General features: G+C 31.3%; 1 protein-coding gene across 5 annotated transcripts in view; it reads right to left on the bottom strand.

The window, feature by feature from the left end:
* pros (homeobox protein prospero) overlaps positions 1-20313 on the bottom strand; it is a 306677-nt gene that overhangs the window by 40801 nt on the left and 245563 nt on the right. For all 5 annotated transcript variants that reach the window (XM_085948168.1, XM_085948167.1, XM_085948169.1 and 2 more), the window contains one exon: positions 19655-19809. In XM_085948168.1, coding sequence (XP_085804294.1) covers positions 19655-19809 — 155 coding nt within the window. The remainder of the gene's footprint in view (positions 1-19654; positions 19810-20313) is intronic.

Below are 20313 nucleotides of genomic sequence, written 5' to 3'. Positions count from 1 at the left end.
TAGCGGCTTTTAAACCGTCAATAAAATGAAGCTATGCTTTGAAAATTGGTACCGATTATTGACGATTGATTTTTATGTCGTTGGAATATGAACAAATGTTTTAGACAGAATTTATTATCAGTCAAACCAAACCGATTCACGTAATCGATAGGTACTGAGCTTTATACTATATCGTCACTGCACAGGCCTATTGTCGTAACCACAGAACAGATAATAAATAGAATACCGATAGGCTATATTCAATACGCCGCACGTTGAAGCAGGGTTTTTGAATGTGTGAGTGTACTACGAAAATGAAGCACGCATTATGCACGTGCAATAGTGTGTGTAATACACCAACATTAAATGAGCGTACGTGCATAAACCGAGAGCAGTTTTCAATATTAGACGTACAACGTATTCTTGACACGTGTGTAAATTTAACCCGGATTCTGCCTTACTCGAGACGGTTACCTGCTATCGCTTTTACCCGTTGGGTATTTCAGTTCCCATTATTTCTGAGTTCCCTGGTCATAACCCTCAAATATCAAATTGTTCAGGAAGTGAAAAAATTGTGGGTATTGGATTTACTTATCATTTTATATAATATTTATTTATTATTTTATAATATATATATATTATTTTATTACAAGTTGAGTGGCTTACATTTAGAGAGGGTTAAAGCATTTGGCTAGAATAGTTTTTGTCAAGTTACAAGTGGCTTAAAAAATAGTTTTGAATTATTTTAATATGAAATATTTTTTTTTGATTTATGATATTTTGTCAGTTCGCGTATCAATTACCATGAAAATATCACTTTGGTGAAAAGCGAGGGTTACGGCAATTGACAGTACAGTGACTATATGTAATGCTGTTTGGTTTTTAACTCGTAAAAAAATAAATTACTTCAGTATCCTAGGAACGAAGCTTTTAAAAGCTTTGTGGATTAAAAAAATATCATGTCTTATTATAGGCTACTTTCTAATATCTTTGCGATTAAATTTATTGCGCTATTAAACCATAGATAAATACAAATTTACTTTAATTTCTTTTATTGTGTTAATGTCAATGTGGAAATGCATTGTATTATTGATTTAATTTGATAAAACGTCCCTCTGAGGCGAACGAAATCGGTCCAGATTTATTTTTTAACTAATTTATTACCATATTCAAATAGCATGCCAATTATATCTAATGGCCACCTATTTGCTACGCGCCTAGTGCGTCTTTAGCGCTGAAAGAATTAAAAGTGGAATAAGTACTAATTTCTTTTTCGTTTTATTAAATTAAATCAATGAAATGTATAAAATGTAGTAGTTTTTATTTGAAAATAAATATAAATTAATTAAATAATATCAGTTTCTATTATAATAGAATACTTACTTACATGTTTGTAAGTATTCCACCAGTTAGGTATAATTACAAAATCAAACAGTTTTCTTCACGTTTTCATTTATAAAAGAAAAGCTTTTCTTACGTGTCAAGGTAATTTATAAGCCCCTCTGTACATGGTTTGCGCTAAGGTGAGTTTAGTGTTTTTACCTCCTTCCTCGGCAGGTAACCGCAATTAGCCTAATGAAAAAAAGTGATTAGTCAGGGAAGGCCGAAATAGAGGTTAGGCAGCACGCTTTCTCAGATGTGAGCATTATTTTCCCAGTGTGTGTTTTTGTTGTTTTAACATTCTCATCGCTAAGTTTTTTTAATGAGTCCGAGAACAAGGGTGGTCGAGTCGTTTACTGGCAACTTACACGAGACAGCTTCACTTGAGCCAGTAACTTTAACATACCTACTCACTTCTATCTTATGTATTAACACATTCGGTATTAACTTTTGCTTGAATCATATACAAAGTGACATTTAGTTATCATATATAAAACCTAAGTATATATATATATATATATTATGTATAGTAAAAGATTATAAAAACCTAATACTATTTTGTTATGTTTAAATATAACATTGCATAGGTATAAAAAAATTACAGTTTTTCATTATCTGCTTCAGTTGAACATTTTATGACAACGAGGTTGTTATTGGCAGAAAACGGGTATTATAGGTATTTTATTAAATTGATTATTTGTGTTTAAGGTGAATACTCTGCCTACCAGAAAGACCTAGTGGAAAAATACGAAGCTTGCAATTTGAGACAATTTTTTGATATTCTATATTTTAAAGTGTAATTATTATGTATCTAAAAAAATGAATAAAAATATTCATAACTAAGTCAAAGATTAACTAACAATTAAAAAAAACATATAACTTATAAAATAACTCATTAAAGGATTTAATTTTATTATTAAGTATATATTATTTTATGGTAATGCTTATCATTACTATTTTTTTTTTAATACAGTGAACATATTTTTGAATTGTTATCTGATATATTTATTTAAAAAAAAACATCGTTTACAAAATAAATTGAAATTTAAAATCTTTTACTTATTATATGAATTAAAATTGAACCCATTAAAATATATTGTATGCACTTAATTCTAAGCAGTAAAAATTGCATTAGGTAATTAAATTTAAATACAGCAAATTACATATTACAATATTCATTGTTACTTAATGAATACAATGTGAAATGAGTATTATATTATATTGTATTTTTAATTAATTTTTAAAGTTGTCTCACTAGCACGGTGGATTTAAGGATGTAAGTAGAATGAATCTAGATATTTACTATCTCGTGTAATCGAGGACACAAGTGTCACGCTGTGCAGGGTGTGACCGACGCGCCTTACATTTCGTTCCTTTGGCACAATGCGGATGTGCCCTTTTTAATCGACCGCCGAATTTATAACGCAATTAATTCAAACATTAACTATTTAAAGCGATATTAGTTTTAATGACCGCCCTGTTACTTGTCATTAGACGGAGGCTTTTCGAATTCGACAAATCGTGTTTACACATTTCGACGAATGATAATTATTTGGGACATGTAAAAACTACACGGTGGTAATTAAATAAGTGAACATTGTCTTCTGACACTATTCGATATCGTAATATTTCATCAATAATAAACTATAAAAAATACATACTTAATATATTTTATAAAGTTCAGTGTGCACTATTTATGGCGGATCTTAACAGCCTACCTTCACCCTTCGCCACTGATGTATACGTGTGTGTACGTATATGTTACTCAAATGGAATAGTACAAAACTTAAATCCGTTAGAATTTAAATTCAAATTCCATCAAGTGCCTTCGGTCGATAGTATTAACATTATACGGTGTTGGATTGGATATTTTATCGTTACGTTAGCACGTGAGATAATTACGTCCGAATTAGTTATTACCACGTTTTTCTTAGCTCGTATTCTTGTTTGTCCGGTGGTTGTTTATCCAGTACAAATCTTGGAATCGATTTTTAATTAACTTCCCGACTAGCTAGACATTTGAAACTTTTAGAATATATCAGAACACGATGCCAATGCATTCTTTTAATACTTTTAGCCATCTTTAAGTAGAATTGAATTCATTTTCAGTTAATTCTGATTTATATGAAAAGTTATTTTGGAAGAAATCCGTAATCCAATCCACTATTATTGGTTGCTAGGGGTCTGGGGTCCGAAGAACTAAATTATTAATATATACGTGCGTCACTATGGAAATCAAAATGACATTTCAGTATTCTATTTGTTTGTTTGTTTGTTGCAAAATAGCAAAAAAATGATTTGTTGACAATTCCCTTATTTTTCCTAAATTATTAATACAAAGAATCGTCAAGTTTATATGATTCAACAGAAAATTTAAAAATGTGTTATTTAAAAAGTTCTTTTTATCTTGTAATTATTTTTAAAATGACGAAGATGTTTCTATGATTATTCCAAAGGTGTGAAAATCAACGTAAGAAATTTCGGTGACTTATTCTAGACAAGTATTGTATACAATACAGGGCGTGCGTCCCGCCGTGTTAGTGATATATCCACGCGAAGTAATGATAATATTGTGGCAGTCAAAAACAAATGGCTCTGAGCCACACCAAATATCACTTACATGCGAAGATAACGAATGACGACGCCCACCAGACCGCTAACGACGCGTTCTAAATCATCCGTCATGATGTTTTATTTTTCTTGGGCGTCAATCCCCAGAGAGCGTCGTCGTCGCGATAAGGCCTCTACGCTTTTCGCCTCTACGGCGCTGTGACTCTACGCTTCACGTGATGGGCGGGTAGCTAATTTTTCAACGGTCAAAAGTCTTAGCGTGCTACGAATTTTCAAATAATATTAGTTGATTAAGTGGGTATATCGGGCAGTCATATCTCTTTGAAATAAACAGTATTTTTAACAATAAAGAAAGCATTTACTTGGTAAAATATACCTTATTATTGTATATACCTTACTTGTACCTATTTATCAATAATTGGTCTTCATTACATAAGGAGCTTTATCGCAAAATAATGTATGTCGTAAATGTAATAAATACATGTAGTGAATACCAACTGATTATTAGTTATCATAAATTACCACCAAGTAACGCCAAATCTTTTGCAAATATTAATAATTTTAAATTCCACTTTATCATAGGAATTGATAGATTTTTACAGTAGCGAAGACTCAATATATCACAGTGGGAAAGGGTGGAACTAGGCTGTTAAAATCCGCTATAAATAGTGCACATTAAACTTTGTCAGTCATACGTTTTTGTTTTCATTGAAATAAGACTATACTTTACAGATATTGTAGGTTAATTTTTAAATTCAATTAAATCCTGCGAAAACCAAGCCATAATAAATAATAGTCAAAAAATTCTTGTTTATCTATAAAATATCTGAAATTATGCAATTAAATAACGTAACTATAAATAGATAGATAGAAAAATATGTTTTATCTATGATAGTTTGGTTTGGGCAGGGATTAATGAATTTAAAAAAAAATAACCAACAATATGGGTAATTAATTATATGTACCTATTCTTAATCCAACGAAAATATGTAAGTATGAATGAAAAAGTGTGCACACTTTAATCGTATCGCCCAATATTTAATTTAATTTTAATACTAACCAACGCCATCTGTAAATAATTGTAGTTTTAGTTCAATAAAAACAAATACGTATAACTAAAAAAGTTTAATGTGCACTATTTATGTCGGATCTTAACAGCCTACCTCCACCCTTCGCCACTGCTACAAAGACACCGGTGTCGCGCTTGTATATAATAAGGAGGCCTTTGTATTATGTTTATGAACGCCCAGAGCTAATAAGTCAACGCATAATTTCGCGATATAAATTAGAACATAAAACTGGCTGCGGTCATAAAAACATGTGTATCGGCGGCTTGAGAATGTAGCGGCCGACGGAAAAGTGTACCAGACACGCTTTGACTCATTAGCTCGGGGCGTTCATAAACATAATACAAAGACCTTTTTATTCGAATACAAAGGCCTCCTTATTATATACGAGCGCGTCACCGGTGTCCCGTCTGAAACGGGCCTTATTGACGATATGCACTAAATAAGCATACTATTGAAATATTATCCATATAATAGTAATTATAAAGAAGTACCTAGTCAAATATAATACGCCCAACAAAGCAGGCGTTGCTTATCTTTTATCAGCAAGTGTCGCATTACCCGGCGTTGTGGCTCAACCGCCTTTCGCAGCACCAGAGGTGTCTGCTTGCTGCACCTCTTTAGGGAATTACAATAATTATTTGTGATATTCTTCGCCAGTATTAAATGTTTTTGAGCTGTCATTTACTTATTTATATATGGCATCCAATTAACCGTATTTACGAATACTTCACCGGTTTAAATGGTCAGACTTTAAAATAATGTGTTGCATGTGTAGATATTATGTATACTTTCAATTTTATTTTAATCTATAGTACATCAGTTAAAATACTACCTAGGTAATTGGCTGTCTATCTGTATGTAGTTTTTCTAAAGGTAAGTAAGTATGTAGACTATTTTTTAAGTAAGCAACTTCTTAAAGTAGGTAGTGCGGATTTGAGGAAAATTCATTGAAATTTTAAATAGGTTTTATTAGTTGACTAGATCCTAGCCAGGATTATAAGGATTACTAGTTTATTGCATTGTAGTAAAAAAAATTAGTAAACTGCGAAATATTGTTCATGTATCATTCTTTTTACATACTTTTAATGGTGTGTTCGTATAAAATATTCAATAAGAATTCGGTTGATTAACCGCGTAAAAGTACCCGGTCTTCGTTTATTTAAAAAAACGCACGGTTAACCGGTTAACTGATTTTGATATACTTAAACCGATTTGAATGCCCTTCTTATTTAGATATGTATATTTAAAAAATAGTAATGTAATAATAAATTATCGAGCTATAGTAGCTTGTTTAAAAGTGCATTCGAAAAAACTTTTTTATAAATTTAACGAACATCATAAAAGTAATCATAAAATAATATATAATATAATGAATAATGATAATTTAGTGTGCAGCGAATACACATTTAATTTGTTTACAAATTGTAAGTTATAAAATAATATGTTGGATTGAAGAACTCGTTAAGCTCTGTTGAAGTATGTACATGGTTGCTGAAACCTTAAGATTATGATCAAATTAAAAAGAACGTAGGAAGGCCTTCGTTCAGGAGTGAATCGCCCCCAGTTGATGGTGATGATTGTTAAAATTTGCGACAGTTATAAAAATGAATAACTGTCACATATAAAAAAAATGTAAAAGGGTTTGGCTATTAATATTTCATTAAGTTCACCGACTGCTGGCGGCTCTCACGAACGCGAATGTCTCCACGTTCATTTGTATGCAAACACAAGTCAAGTAGGCGGACAGGGCTTGACCAACCCTTCAACCGCCCCCGCCCCCGCCCTGCCCAGCTTTCTCACGTGAGCTCCCACGTACAATATACTAGTCTCGTGAGAGTTAATTCTACTTAAATGTATTTTTTTGTTGTTATATTTTCTTTGCTATCGCACTCAGGTATCTCCTTTCTAATTCTACGCTAATTAATTAGTATGGTATCACCAGCCAAACCTTTCTTACTCAAACTGTGATATTTTGACAAGATTTCTTTTTCGACGTATCGAAATCTCAATGGATATAGAGTATAAGGTGTCACAGAAGTTTTGAATGTACTGTCCGACACGAATATCTAGGCAATTACCGGAAGTCGCTGGAGTCGAAGTGCGATTAACTAAATAGGAGGGGATTGTTAGTTCACACTTTTAACACAAGTTGACAACTCGTCGATAACCGGAAGTTGTTGCAGTCAAAGTGCGATTAAAAACAGGAGGGGCTTATTAACACGTTGAGAAGAAGATCTGGTACTGTTCGGTTATCAGGAATACAGCGGAAAACACATTTTGAAAATACCCGATATACAAGGTTATTTGTTAGCTTGGGTTAGGTTAGGTTTGGTTAGGTTAACCTAACAAACAATCCAGTTTATCGGCTATTTTCAAAATGTGTTTTCCGCTGTATTCCTGATAACCGAACAGTACCGAAGATCTTGTTCGACAGTAGTGTACCCTAGTTTCTACAATTGAGATTAAATTGTATTGGGAATACCTTGCATGAAAATAAGTCGGTGGTGTTTTGGCATAACCTGATAGGTAACTGATTTTTTGGTCATTTCATGTTAACAGTAAAAATTGGGTCACTATAGTATTATCTTCCATTTGGTAATAACCCGATATCTATATATCATTTTAAATGCATGTTTAAAACGCTATGGTAATGATGATATGTGAACAAACACAGCGGTTAGTTTGGTCAAAACATGACCGAAGACATTATCATAGTTTGATCACTGATAAGTGACATTATTTTTCTAATAATGGAATAATTTACAATCTAATTATTATCATATTATTCTTCAGTTACTTAGTTTAAAATGTTTTTTCAATGTTAGACAAAGAATGAACAGAAATTTATATGGACAATTCAAAGCTTAAAATAATTGTTCTCCTGTAAATTCAACATTTTGCAGTTAACAGGTTATGGCTAAATAAAACCGAAGTATTCCATGGTTTAAATGACTTGAAATTTAATATATTGTATTAAAAAATATATAAACACTTTAATGGTAATGAATAATACTGCCTGACAAAAATAGTGACGAGAGTATTAAATTTAATATATGAAGTACATAATATATTACACTAGGTACCTACCTATTGTACGACAACATCTTCTTGGCTACGTAAAGGAAGGCGCTGTTGTCTACTAAATGGGAGGAGCTTGTTAATTTATAATGGAAGTGCGGTTAAAAATGGGAGGAGCATGTTAGTTCACAGTTTTAACACGTAGCCAAAAAGATGTTGTCATAGAGTAATTATATGTACCTAAGTATAGCGCTGTATTTTAGTATGTTATCATGTAGGGCTTTACTCAAAACTTTCAGAAGAAACTAAATAGTAAATATGGCCTACTCTACAGTAACAACTATACATTACAACCATGGTTATGAACATTTTCGTTCTTTTGAAACTCCATAAAAAAGATAATTTGATGTAATACTCGTATGTTAGGCTTGAAAATGCAGACAGCTCATATTTTCTCTAGCATCTCAGGCAATTTAAACGGTTACAAAAGCCTTATAAACCAAGTCGTCCGACGCAAGCTATCAAAGGGTATCCTTAATAATTAGAGGCTTTTCATTAGCACCATTTTCCCCATACGCTGCTGCATGTGTGAAAAAATATCTTAGCATTACTCTCCCCTTTGGCTTGGCTGCGAGAGCTTTTGCAGGAAACTTTCGGTCACCGCTACGAAAGCTCGGGTTAATTATTATTATACAGCGGTGCTAGAGCGAGACGATTCTTCTAAATAGCCTCGGCGGTCGCTCACTGCTCGCTGCTCTTATTATAAAATGTTTAATTAATCACTAGTGGAGCTTTTTGATTGCAGTGACGTACATGAGTTATTCAACTGGTGAACAATATATACATTTGTACGAACATTCTCTAAACCTAAAGCCATACTGGTGTAAATTGATTTAATATTGCATAATATGTAAGTAATGAAAATACAACGCGAAAAATATAGTCATTTTTCAATAGTACAAAAATAATATTTAAAATAAGTAAATCCAGTATATTCATTTCAATCTGAAAAGTTTGGTTATGTCAGAAAAATGCTGCGCGTTACTTGGTGTTACTATCTACATATACTACTGCAAATACCATAAATACCTCGTTGGTTTACTATATAAGCTTGAACTGTTTTTATTTCTATTTTTATTCTAAGACAAATATATTAATTGAAGACATCTCGTAAATAAAATAACTTATAAATTTTTAGTGGAAATCATAAAGAGAATTGATAGATAGTGTCAAAATATTAGCAAGGAAGATAGATTAAACAAGATACATCCATAAATAACTGTCATGTGTAAAAGTAACACCTGCATTTTTTGATCATGTCCGATCCTAATAAGATCATATGGGGTACGAACAAGAGGTTCGTATTAGCAGATTTACGAGAAATGGATGTTAACAAGTTGCTCAACCAAACACAAATTGAAAATCAATGTTATGTATATTTGCTAGACTGAGGATTCGAACCTGGGTCATACGACATTATAAGCGGCGCGTAAGCCGCTCGCCCTTGTAAATTGAATAGCCACGTAAATGCTATCTTATTCTAATGCTAATCCAGCGTATTTTTGCTAAAAATGCCATAGGTAGGTACCATAAAATTTAAAACAAGACCTTTACTTCTACAATTGACCATACATTATGAAGATAAGCATTCTTGAGGTAGTTTAGGAAGGTAACCTAAGACACAAACGCCTTTTTAATCACATAAAATAATAAATTTTATTTCTATTATTGTATTCAATAGATTTAAGTTTATAATTTTATATATTTATCCACGCCACTGCTCGAGAGTCTGACTTCAAAGTGGCATAAGAGACGTAAAACACGACCAAGGTAAAGTTGGATGTAATTAGCAATGAGCAATTCAAACTGCGCTTTTCTTTTTCACTCAAAGTGTCCGCGATTTTTCCGGAAAACCTTCCAAGAAGGAAATGAACACTTTGTAAGTTTATTTATCTTTGACAGTCTGCATAAATATTATTCACCACAAATACTAAGAAATCGTAAATTAGTACCCTCTTTACATTATATTATATACATACACACACACATCAAAAAGACTTCAAATAACTTTATTATTTGTATTTACAAAATAAAGATATTCATTTGCAATGAGAATATATAACACATTTAAAAAAAAAGTGTAATTTCTAAGAGCTTTCGTGCGTTGATACAAAATGACATTGCACCTATATTTTACCATATCTATACGTATGGATTTATCTTACATATTTTAGTGTTTTATCTATTTTATGATAACAAAATTGAGGTCATTTTAATAGTCGTTATAGTCGTTATAAAAACCCAAACGTTTTACTGTTACTATATAGGTTTGGTTAATATATAAGTAAAATTAATGCATGGAAAACCTCGTGACCTGTTAAAATCTTAGATGTGACAAACTTTTTAAACGCTTCAAGATAAAAAGTTACTTATTAACTTCATTAACGAATACTATATGATTAGTCAGTAATTACTAATAAATGTTTCAGAGTAAATCATTGCATGTATCATGAGTAATAATTAGAAAATTCAAAAATGAATAAGAAGCTTTTTTGTATCGTAATCCATTAATTTGCAAATTCAGCTTATCATCTAGTTACTTAAAGCTTCACGTTTAGTTTTACCGATTAAATTTTCTTTCTCCTCTTCCCTTGAGGTTAATGAATAACTGCTGCTAATTAAAGGTGTGCCCGAACTAAGGTGAGTAGCTTGGTAAGGTATCTACCTTTTATTGTCTACGGGGACTATCTTTTAGCATACTATCAAGGTTTTGTTTTGCGCGGGCTTTTAAAGTAAATTGAAACAACTTAAACTTACATTTAGGTAGGAATATAGTTAATTACAATTTTTGACCGGAACATCGTATTTATTTTTATTTTATTCTCAAGAAAACTGTGTTTTTATTTAATGTTCATTATTATATTTTAGATGGGTAGGTAATTAAACAAAAAATTAATTAAATATTAATGAACTATTTTGTTCACCAACGTATAATAAATATATAATACTTTACAATGAAAATATATTGGTATTAACTAATTATTAGTGAAGTGTCTATAAAATCAGGAGATAATTTTCAAATTTGGTCAAATCCAATTTTTGATAATGTGAAAGTACGATATTTTCACTCATCCTTTCTAAAAGGTTTGTGTTTGCTAGCAACAGGGAACTGTTCTGTGGCTAGCAACAAATGATTACATATTAAATTTTATCAAGTATGGAATTTAGCGAAATGACGTCTGCCTTTTCGATGAGGTGATTGGTTAAAATGGATTTGACGCTGTTTGAAAAAAAAACCTACTCGATTTATCCACTTTTGACTAGTTCCATATATAGCAGATTTTTTAAACGATTTAAAATGTTGTATTGATTACCTCTTGAAATATGGAATATCGATTTATTGTAGGTACATACTATTGATTTAGTTGGACCTACTTAAATTGAATGACTAACAGGGAAATTTAAATTCATACTAGTGAAATTCGAGTGCTTAAAGTCAGACAACGTTATCTACAAAAAAGTTTTTTTTTTTTTTTTAGATAACGTTATTTTACATTTACGGCTACATGATAGTCAAACAACGTTATGTCAATCTTTTCTAATTTCTTATTATACTTACTTCTTCTTATTATTATTCTTATTATATCTTACATAAGTTACCCTGTTTTCATATTTTTTTAAAAACTATCCCTATAAATTTTAACATCATCATAAGCAAGATAAATGTACAATACACAATAAATTATAAAATATTAACATTAGGTTTTAAATAAACATTTCCCTTGTTAAGTTACAAGAATCTAAAATAACGATTTTTGGCTTTCCTGTAAAGTTGCACTTTTGTAGATAGTGTTGTTTGACACTAAGCCCTCGAATTGATATAGTACTTAGCATTTAGGTGTACCTATACGCAGTGTTATCTGAACAATATCCAAACCCAGTTACGCATTAACACCCGTACCTACATATTAGTGGTATTTATAAAAGTTTAAATTAATTGTAGTGACCTCACTATTCGTATTTTCATTTGTTTTACAATTCTTAAAGTCTGACTGTATAATTAAACCATAAGTGAATTAATGATCACATCCACGATAAACCGTTACACCCAAAAATTCTTACAATGTCCTCGAACGTACTCATTCCACTATACTTTGTAATGACGACAGCATTCTTGTCATCGGAGGGAGGGTGAACAAAAATTACCTTAATATTAAACACCCCCCTCCCTTCGATCTACGCGACACTATGACGTACCGTCACGTTGATACGTCGTCCAAATTATACGGCCTAAGCGCAGGAAATGGCCTTCTTCCGACATGCGAACTTTACACTAATGTACCACTGTGGTCACCCTGTAGGCTAGAACAGGAGTCGCGCACCCACAGAACAGATAATAAATATAATTCCGATAGGCTATATTCAATACGCTACATTTTAATGCAGGGTTTTGAATTTGCGAGTGTCCTACGAAAATGAAACACGCATTATGCACGTGAAATAGTGTGTGTAATACACCAATATGAAATGAGCGTCAATGCATAACGCGAGAGTGGTTGTCAGTATTCGACGTATGGCGTATTATTGGCTCGTGTTTAAGTTTATCCCATATTCTTCCTTACTAATTTAATTTATTATTTAATTTAGTAATTATTAATTTAAAAAATGGTATATCTACATAAACTCATAATATTAAAAACAATATAAAAATACTACAGTTAAATTATAATAAATGCTTGAGTGTCTGAACGGAGGTATTAAATATGCTAATAGATGAACTATTAAAAAGAGAATGAATCATTGGTATGAAAGAATGCGTTGCAAAGTTTGATTTATATAAAAATTACGTTAAATGGGTCGCAAATGTTTCGTATGTCGTGTGGAGATGTAAAACTATATCATATAGCTCTAGGTAGTTAAATACTGCATTACTTTACTAAATTAACAAGAGCTCAAGCTAAAATGTTGGCTACCCCATATCACGCTGGTTTATATAGCAATTCCATAGAGCACCCACACGCACTGTTATAAAGGTATCAACAGATATTAATTATAAACGCGATATTTGAAAACTTACAAGAGGGTTATCAGTCTTAAACATTTTTAAGCTATGATACCTAAATTATACTCGGGTAAGGCATTCTTAATGGCTTGTTGAAATGCCAAGAAACACTTCAATTAATTTGATAAATTCCAATGAATGTGTAAATGATTCATTAAAAATTGAAATCGTGTAGGTATACAGACATTGAGATATTTTTGAAGTTATACTTCTTTTGGGGAGTTTGGTAGAGAGTGAAAATGCGAGTTAAGAAAGTGCGCGACAGTATGAAATTAGCTGCGAATCAGTCAGCTGTATACAAACGTAAATTTGATAGTAGAGTTATTCCGTTGCCTACGCAACGAATTTATTATTGTCGGTCATTGGAAATTCCTTACGTAAACAAACGATTAAACGTCAGAGTGAAAGTTGTTACTTTAAAAATAAAAACAGCGAGAAATAATTATATAATTTAGTAATATTAGTTAAAGTGTATAGAAATAAACCAACGGCGCTCCAATAAGCTCAAGAAAATTTTTGAGTGTGTTATTTAACAACATAATTAAGAGAGCTAGTCGAAGAATCTAGGTTATCACAAGTTTTATTTTTGTTTTGTTACGCCAAAGAAGTATAACTTCTAACGCGCGTACATAAGTACACACACCGACTTTTTTTATCAAGACAGCGTAATAAGTGACGAATTACCAAGACATAAAATTAAATACAATGGTAAAATTAATGCTGAAAGACCATGGCCGAGCGGTAAGGTATCGGCTTATAATATAGATGGTAGATAGTAAATAGTATTGGGATGAAACTAATGTCTCTGAGAAATGAGAATCTGAGAAATGGATGTCAGCCACTTGCTCAACCTATTAGATCCATACTCTGACTCATACACAAATTGAAAAACAATATGTGTACTTGCCAGACCCAGGATTCGCATCTGGGACCCACGATGCTATAGGCCGACGCTTAAACCGCGCGGCCATCGTGGGCTGTTGTATTACATTATATAATTAATATTGTTTTTTTTTTAATTTAATATTTCTGTTGACAACAAACTAATTTGCAGTTCAATCCTAGTTTATTGTGACCATTCTAAGTGATTTATATTATTTACCTAAGTTTGCCTTTTGTTTAGACAGGAGCAGATGGCAGTGTTTACACGGTACTCGATAGTCATCGCGACCAGGAAAAAAAGTTCTTGCAAAGAGATAGCATCAACCTGCCTAGACTTAGATAATCGACGCCCCCTACATATTGCCTGATAAGCTATTATGCTGCGATTTCAGGCAAGAGGGGAGACGTATAATGACACCTTAATAAAATATTTTCAAACCATAATTCTTTACCAATCCCCAGTTCAATGAAATAATATCTAACAGTCAGTAACGAATTCTAAACGGGTATTTAACGTAGATAGGTAAGTACAACGCAAATAATAAACGTGCAACGTGAGGTCAAAGAATACCTTTAAATACCTATTATTAAATTATTGATAAATATATTAAATTAAGGTAGGGAACAATATATAAAATGTGACATTCTTGAACCTTGTGAATTATTCGTCGAATAAAAAAAATAGGTATATAATAAAAAAATTATTAGCAAGTTCAAGTAAGTTACAATCAAAAATCTTGGATTGATCCATGACGTCGGTTAGTAATTAAAGTAATATCTACTTTGATTTAAAATACAAAAGCCGATCGCCAATAATAACTCAATTTGGAAAGTGCTTCAGAGAGTATTAAGAGCCATTAGTCAAAATTTGTCGCAATTAAGTATTGAGCCTAAACTCTAAAGCATAGTGGTATATGTGCTTTGGCGCGAAATGAAAAGATGCAGGTTCGATTCCTGTGGGTGTCTTACTTTTTGGAGGAGATACCAGGAAGGCAGGCTATTTACGCATCTCGTAAGGATAGGAAAAATCTGGAAAACTGAAACCAAAACGGCTAGTCAAGAAATTTAAAGATCCTCTGCCAAAATAATTTGACTGGAGTTGCCAAATTGCGCTTATAACAATATTGCCTTATAAAAAATGTGATTATGCTATAGTATAATTAAAGAATGCATAGATATTGATTAAATATAGTAGGTAAAGCTACTTAATTATTTATAGTGATATTAGTGACTGTTTGAATACAGGCTAATTACAAAAGGTTGTTAAACTGTAGGTAGAATTTGGTGGGCATGAAAAAGCAATCAACAAAATCTCATATCGGACAAAGAATAAATAAAATACCTACGGCAAAGATATCATTGGACAAAAGCTTTATGGAAATTTTCTAATATCGCCATATGGTGACTACACGCGTCACGGAAACTTTACTTGTGTTTACCCATAATAATAATTCCTTTTATGGCGTACATTGCACAGGGCCGTTGCGGCAATTTTGAGGCCCAAATACAAAAAAACATTGACATATTTTTTTATATTAAGTACGTACTTGTTAAATATACCTATACTGTGTTAAATATTATTTTCAAGCAATTCTTATGTAGGTAAGATATATTCATTGAAATTTTTATCAAATATATTTAAAAAAATATTTATCAGGTCATATTACAAGTATCAATTAAACAATAATTAAAAATTATAATAGAGAACATGACTTAGATGACATGTTAATAGATAGTACCTAATATTAATTCTAGAAATTATCAACTGGAGAAGAAAATCGGAAAACTGAATATATTGGAGGAATCGGTTTCAGGTGTCCAAGGTCCACCCTGAGCGCTACCTATCATTACACAAGTTATAAAGCATAATACTTAGAATAAAGACTTTAATGAGTTTTTCACTGTAAAATGAAGAAGATGAAGAAAATGAAGATGCACTTAACTTTTCTACAGTGATTTCTTTTTCGTCTCAAATGTATAAAATAGACGATGGTCATGACGTATCAAATATGAAATATGTTAAATCTTTAAAAATAGACTTGTAGAAACAATGACTCTAAACTCTAAACTGACATGATTGAATTATTTAACAAGTAATATAATATTATGATCATTGAGTTTAATACAGTGCAACCAATGACATTATTAATGGACAACGCGCTCAATACAGTAGCTAGGAAGTAAATTCGTGCATATCGATATTCGCACGTGTTAAAGTCGACGTCACGCAATTTCCATTATGCGATATCACGCATCGGGAATTTATAGCAATATGACCTTTATTGTAATGGCGTTATAACAGTGTTTCTAGTGTCAATGTTCATTTGAGCGAACCCGTTCGAACCGAATCATTCGGCAGACCCGACAACAAGTATTGGGAATTTATAGCAATATCACCTTTATTGTAATGGCGTTAGAACAGATTATGCCATTCGGCAGACCCGACAAAAAAGTGAGTGTCATTATTTTTTCCAGATGCTTCGTCCATATTAATGTCATTGAGTGCAACAGTAGAAGGAATTAGTAACAGACAAAGAGTAGTGGAAATAGTTCATGATGCAGTCAAGATGTACGTAAGTCAGTTATATCCTATAACTTATGAGATCAAAAGTCAGTTATGTCAAGTCGTAAAAAGATATATACAAACTGTCTTAGTTAATCGCACAGAGGTAGATAGATATTTTATGGCTGAATAATTTGCGTCAGTGTTTGAATCAAAGCACTTTTTAGAGTCGAAATTAATTATACATATATGTATAGCAAACCTTCGACCAGAAAATGTTACATTAAGAAAACTGTCAAGAACATAATATTATAATATGCTATGTCTTTTAATTCACTGTACCTATGTTGTAATAATTATATTCAAGGAATACAAATATAAGAGAAGTGGGTTACCTTCCGGGCATGACGAAAGAAGGTGCCATTCACGAGTGTGGAGAAATATGCGATAAACTTAAACACATTAAGTCGTAAACCAATATTGACTTCACACAGTCTTGGTTTATGGAGACTGGATTTTATATTTCTATTGTATTAATCTACTTTTTGGTTTCATCATATATTTTTCAATACTTAGCTATCTTATAAAAAAAATTGTTAATCACGAAATAACTTTTGAACAATGAATGATGTATCTATAATAGAAAGCTTCATTATTATTCAATGAACTCAGCTCTTCTACATTCAGCGTCTTAGTCACGAGCTCGTTCGCCCAACTATTAATCCGCCTCTGCACGTGTACAATATGGAGTAGGGTATTCGACGCCTCTATGAGCGAGGGTTTGTCTTATCTTTGCATTTATCAGAAGGCTAAGCGACAAACAACTTTTCTGATAAGGTTCGTTCGCGATCGGCTATTGATTTTCCTCTTTGCAATTAGCTTTATGTACGGTATCATATTTTTATACGTGGCACTAAATTGACACATACGTGAGCTTTAGTAGATGACAGTAAATTGTACATAGATAGGTACTTAAGTTAAATTGTACATATCACTCAAGTCTTTAATGACATGTAGGTACCTAAGTGGATACATACATAAAAGCCTAATTAAGTAGGCACCTTCCTATTTATAGGTATATCTCGTAAACTATTTCTTATTATTATCTAATATTTTAAGACAAGTAAGACTGTATATATTGATGAAGTATTTATTCTAAATGAATATATAACCTACATATAATAAAAATGAACAACAAAACCCAAAAAGGGTGAGAATTAGATTTGTTAGGTTAGTTAACTTAAAGTCGCATAACATAATAAGTGAAATATTTTGAAATCTCTGACACAACACTCTAATTGCAGTTTATTGGTTTTGACATTTTAAGAATAGAGATTAAAGATTGATTCAAAATATTATAGTATATCTATTGAGAAATGAATTTATAATAATATAGTTCATTAAGCGTCGTAAAATGCTATCTTAATTAAATTTAAATTAATTGGATGTAAGTGACATTTTTACGAAAATTAATTATTCGTTGTTTAGAATGTCATATTCTGCATTTTAAAATTACGTCAAGAGTTATTCAGTAAGCAGTTACAATAAAATTCTTTTTTCGTGAGGTAGGTAGTACCTAAGTGAAAAATATATTAAAAATATAAGTAAGTGTCACTTACGGATTTTTGGCTTAATGCAACAAGAATAATGTAGGTACCTAATTAGTAAATATAAAATTTGTATTTAGTAGCTGATTAATATATGTATTATTATTTATATGTCCCTATTTAATTACTACTTATATAAAACAATATTTTAAATGTTTTTTAGGTGTGTAAATACATACGAAATCGAATAAATAATATTTCATTAGACCGTGGTTTGCCAGATAAACGGATGGAATAGTATATAAACAAATGACGTGGGAGTGTGCATGCAAAAAGGGGTGCATCTAACCGAGTTATGTTACCCCTAGGCAAACACGGCACTGGTTTCTGTATCCATAATGAGCATTTGAAGTAAAATGTCGTTACTTTTAATTATCTCTAATAAAATAGCAATAAAGGTGAAACGTTTCAAAACAGTAAAACATGAAATACCTATGATAAATTATTAAATCAATAATGCTACATGTTGTCACGTATGTATGTTATAAGAACGCGTATTTTTAGCATCTTTTTAAAACTAGGTACTTTTAATATACTTAGATATTAATAAAGAATTTAATATAAGTATATGTCAAAAACTAATATGATATTCAGTCAACTCTGATGCAATGAACAAAGACAAGTTCTCGTATACCTATACGATAACAAATGTATGACATTGTGTAAATCGATGTTTTACATTTAAATATGTAAGTGTACGTAATATTTCAAAATTTATTGTGTACTTTAAAGTGACTCATTTTTGACTCACCTTTGTCGTATCAGAGGAAAAACTCATTATGTACAAAATAACTTATTTTAAGATCTTGATGGAAATATCGATTGAATGTGGAAGGATTCATTTTAGATTGTACAATTTTCAATATATGATTTCTTAAACCTCATATAAGTTGCATTTTGTAACAACCCATACCTTTACATGATATTGATTTTTTTTTCAATACCAACGCGTGAAAACTATATTGTTCTATATAAATGCATATTAATTTAAGTAGGAACCTACGTAAATTATAAAATAATTGTTCATTGGACAACAATAATATAAAAGTCCATATAAAATGTGGAAATGGTAAAAAATATTTTTCTATTCACTCGTAAAGCGGTAGGTTGTTAGTGACATATTACCTAAGTATTAAAAAATAGGTACAAGTCTGTTTACTAGAAGCCAGGCGGAAACAGCGATAATTTTCCTGAGCAATTTCGGCAAAATTCATGAATTCAAGAATGATAACCGAACCTAACCTAACAAATAATTCAGTATATCAGCTATTTTAAAAAAATGTTTACCGATGGCTTTCAGTAAACAGACAAGAATCAAAAAATATTTTGATAAAAACATAATCCTGGATTTCTACTGTAGATAAACATAATGATATTATTATAACTGTGTTTTCTTGTGCCAAATTTTTGTCTATTTAGTATGGATATCTACGATGATAATAAATTTAAGTTACATTAATTTATTAAAGTGGGTACCTAGTCTTGGTAAGATGAAATCGATCATCGTAATTCGATTGACCTGAAAAGAATAGTATAACATAAAATTATTAATATAAGGTATTTTTTAAAAATCATGACTCACCGGAAGTTGGAGAACCACTTGACCAGCTGCGCCGTGTTGTTCTTGTTGAACTTGATGTCGGGGAAGTACATTTTGAGAACCGCTGAACTTGGGTAGCGGACCCAGAAGAACATCAGCTTCGCCTTTCGCAGGTGCATTGGAGTTAGCGTGGACGAGTTCACAGGAGTCAAGGAAAATCATTTTGGAATATGCATACATAAATATCATAGCATAAAAAAAGAATTTTATACAAAAGGTGTATTTTGATATATTTGATAAATACATGCATATGTACCTATAATACTTGTTGATATAATTGAGGGGCAACATATTAGATATGTGCAAGTGACATATTACCATGTATTAGTAGAAAATGAGTTAAGATTCATTTTCACATTAAGTAACATATAATTTAAGCGTGAAAAATGATTCAAATATGGAACCGATTTGTATTAAAAAATATTTTATTCATAACATTGGAATATATTGCATGAAGTAAAAACTATGGTACCGACTTATATAATATTTTGTTATTATTTTTATAGTAACGAATTTATTTTGATTATTTTTACATTTAAGATAATAAAAAAACTAATAGGAAAATGTAAAGAAAACTCAATTTGATAACAAGACCTCATTACAGGTTGTTGAAAATAGTTATGTAGAATATTCAATGCATA

This window comes from Rhyacophila brunnea, unplaced genomic scaffold (genome assembly GCF_057557595.1).
Source record: "Rhyacophila brunnea isolate RB1 unplaced genomic scaffold, BYU_Rbru_1.0 scaffold_20, whole genome shotgun sequence".
Lineage (NCBI taxonomy): Eukaryota > Metazoa > Arthropoda > Insecta > Trichoptera > Rhyacophilidae > Rhyacophila > Rhyacophila brunnea.
This window is presented reverse-complemented; position numbering and strand designations above follow the sequence as displayed.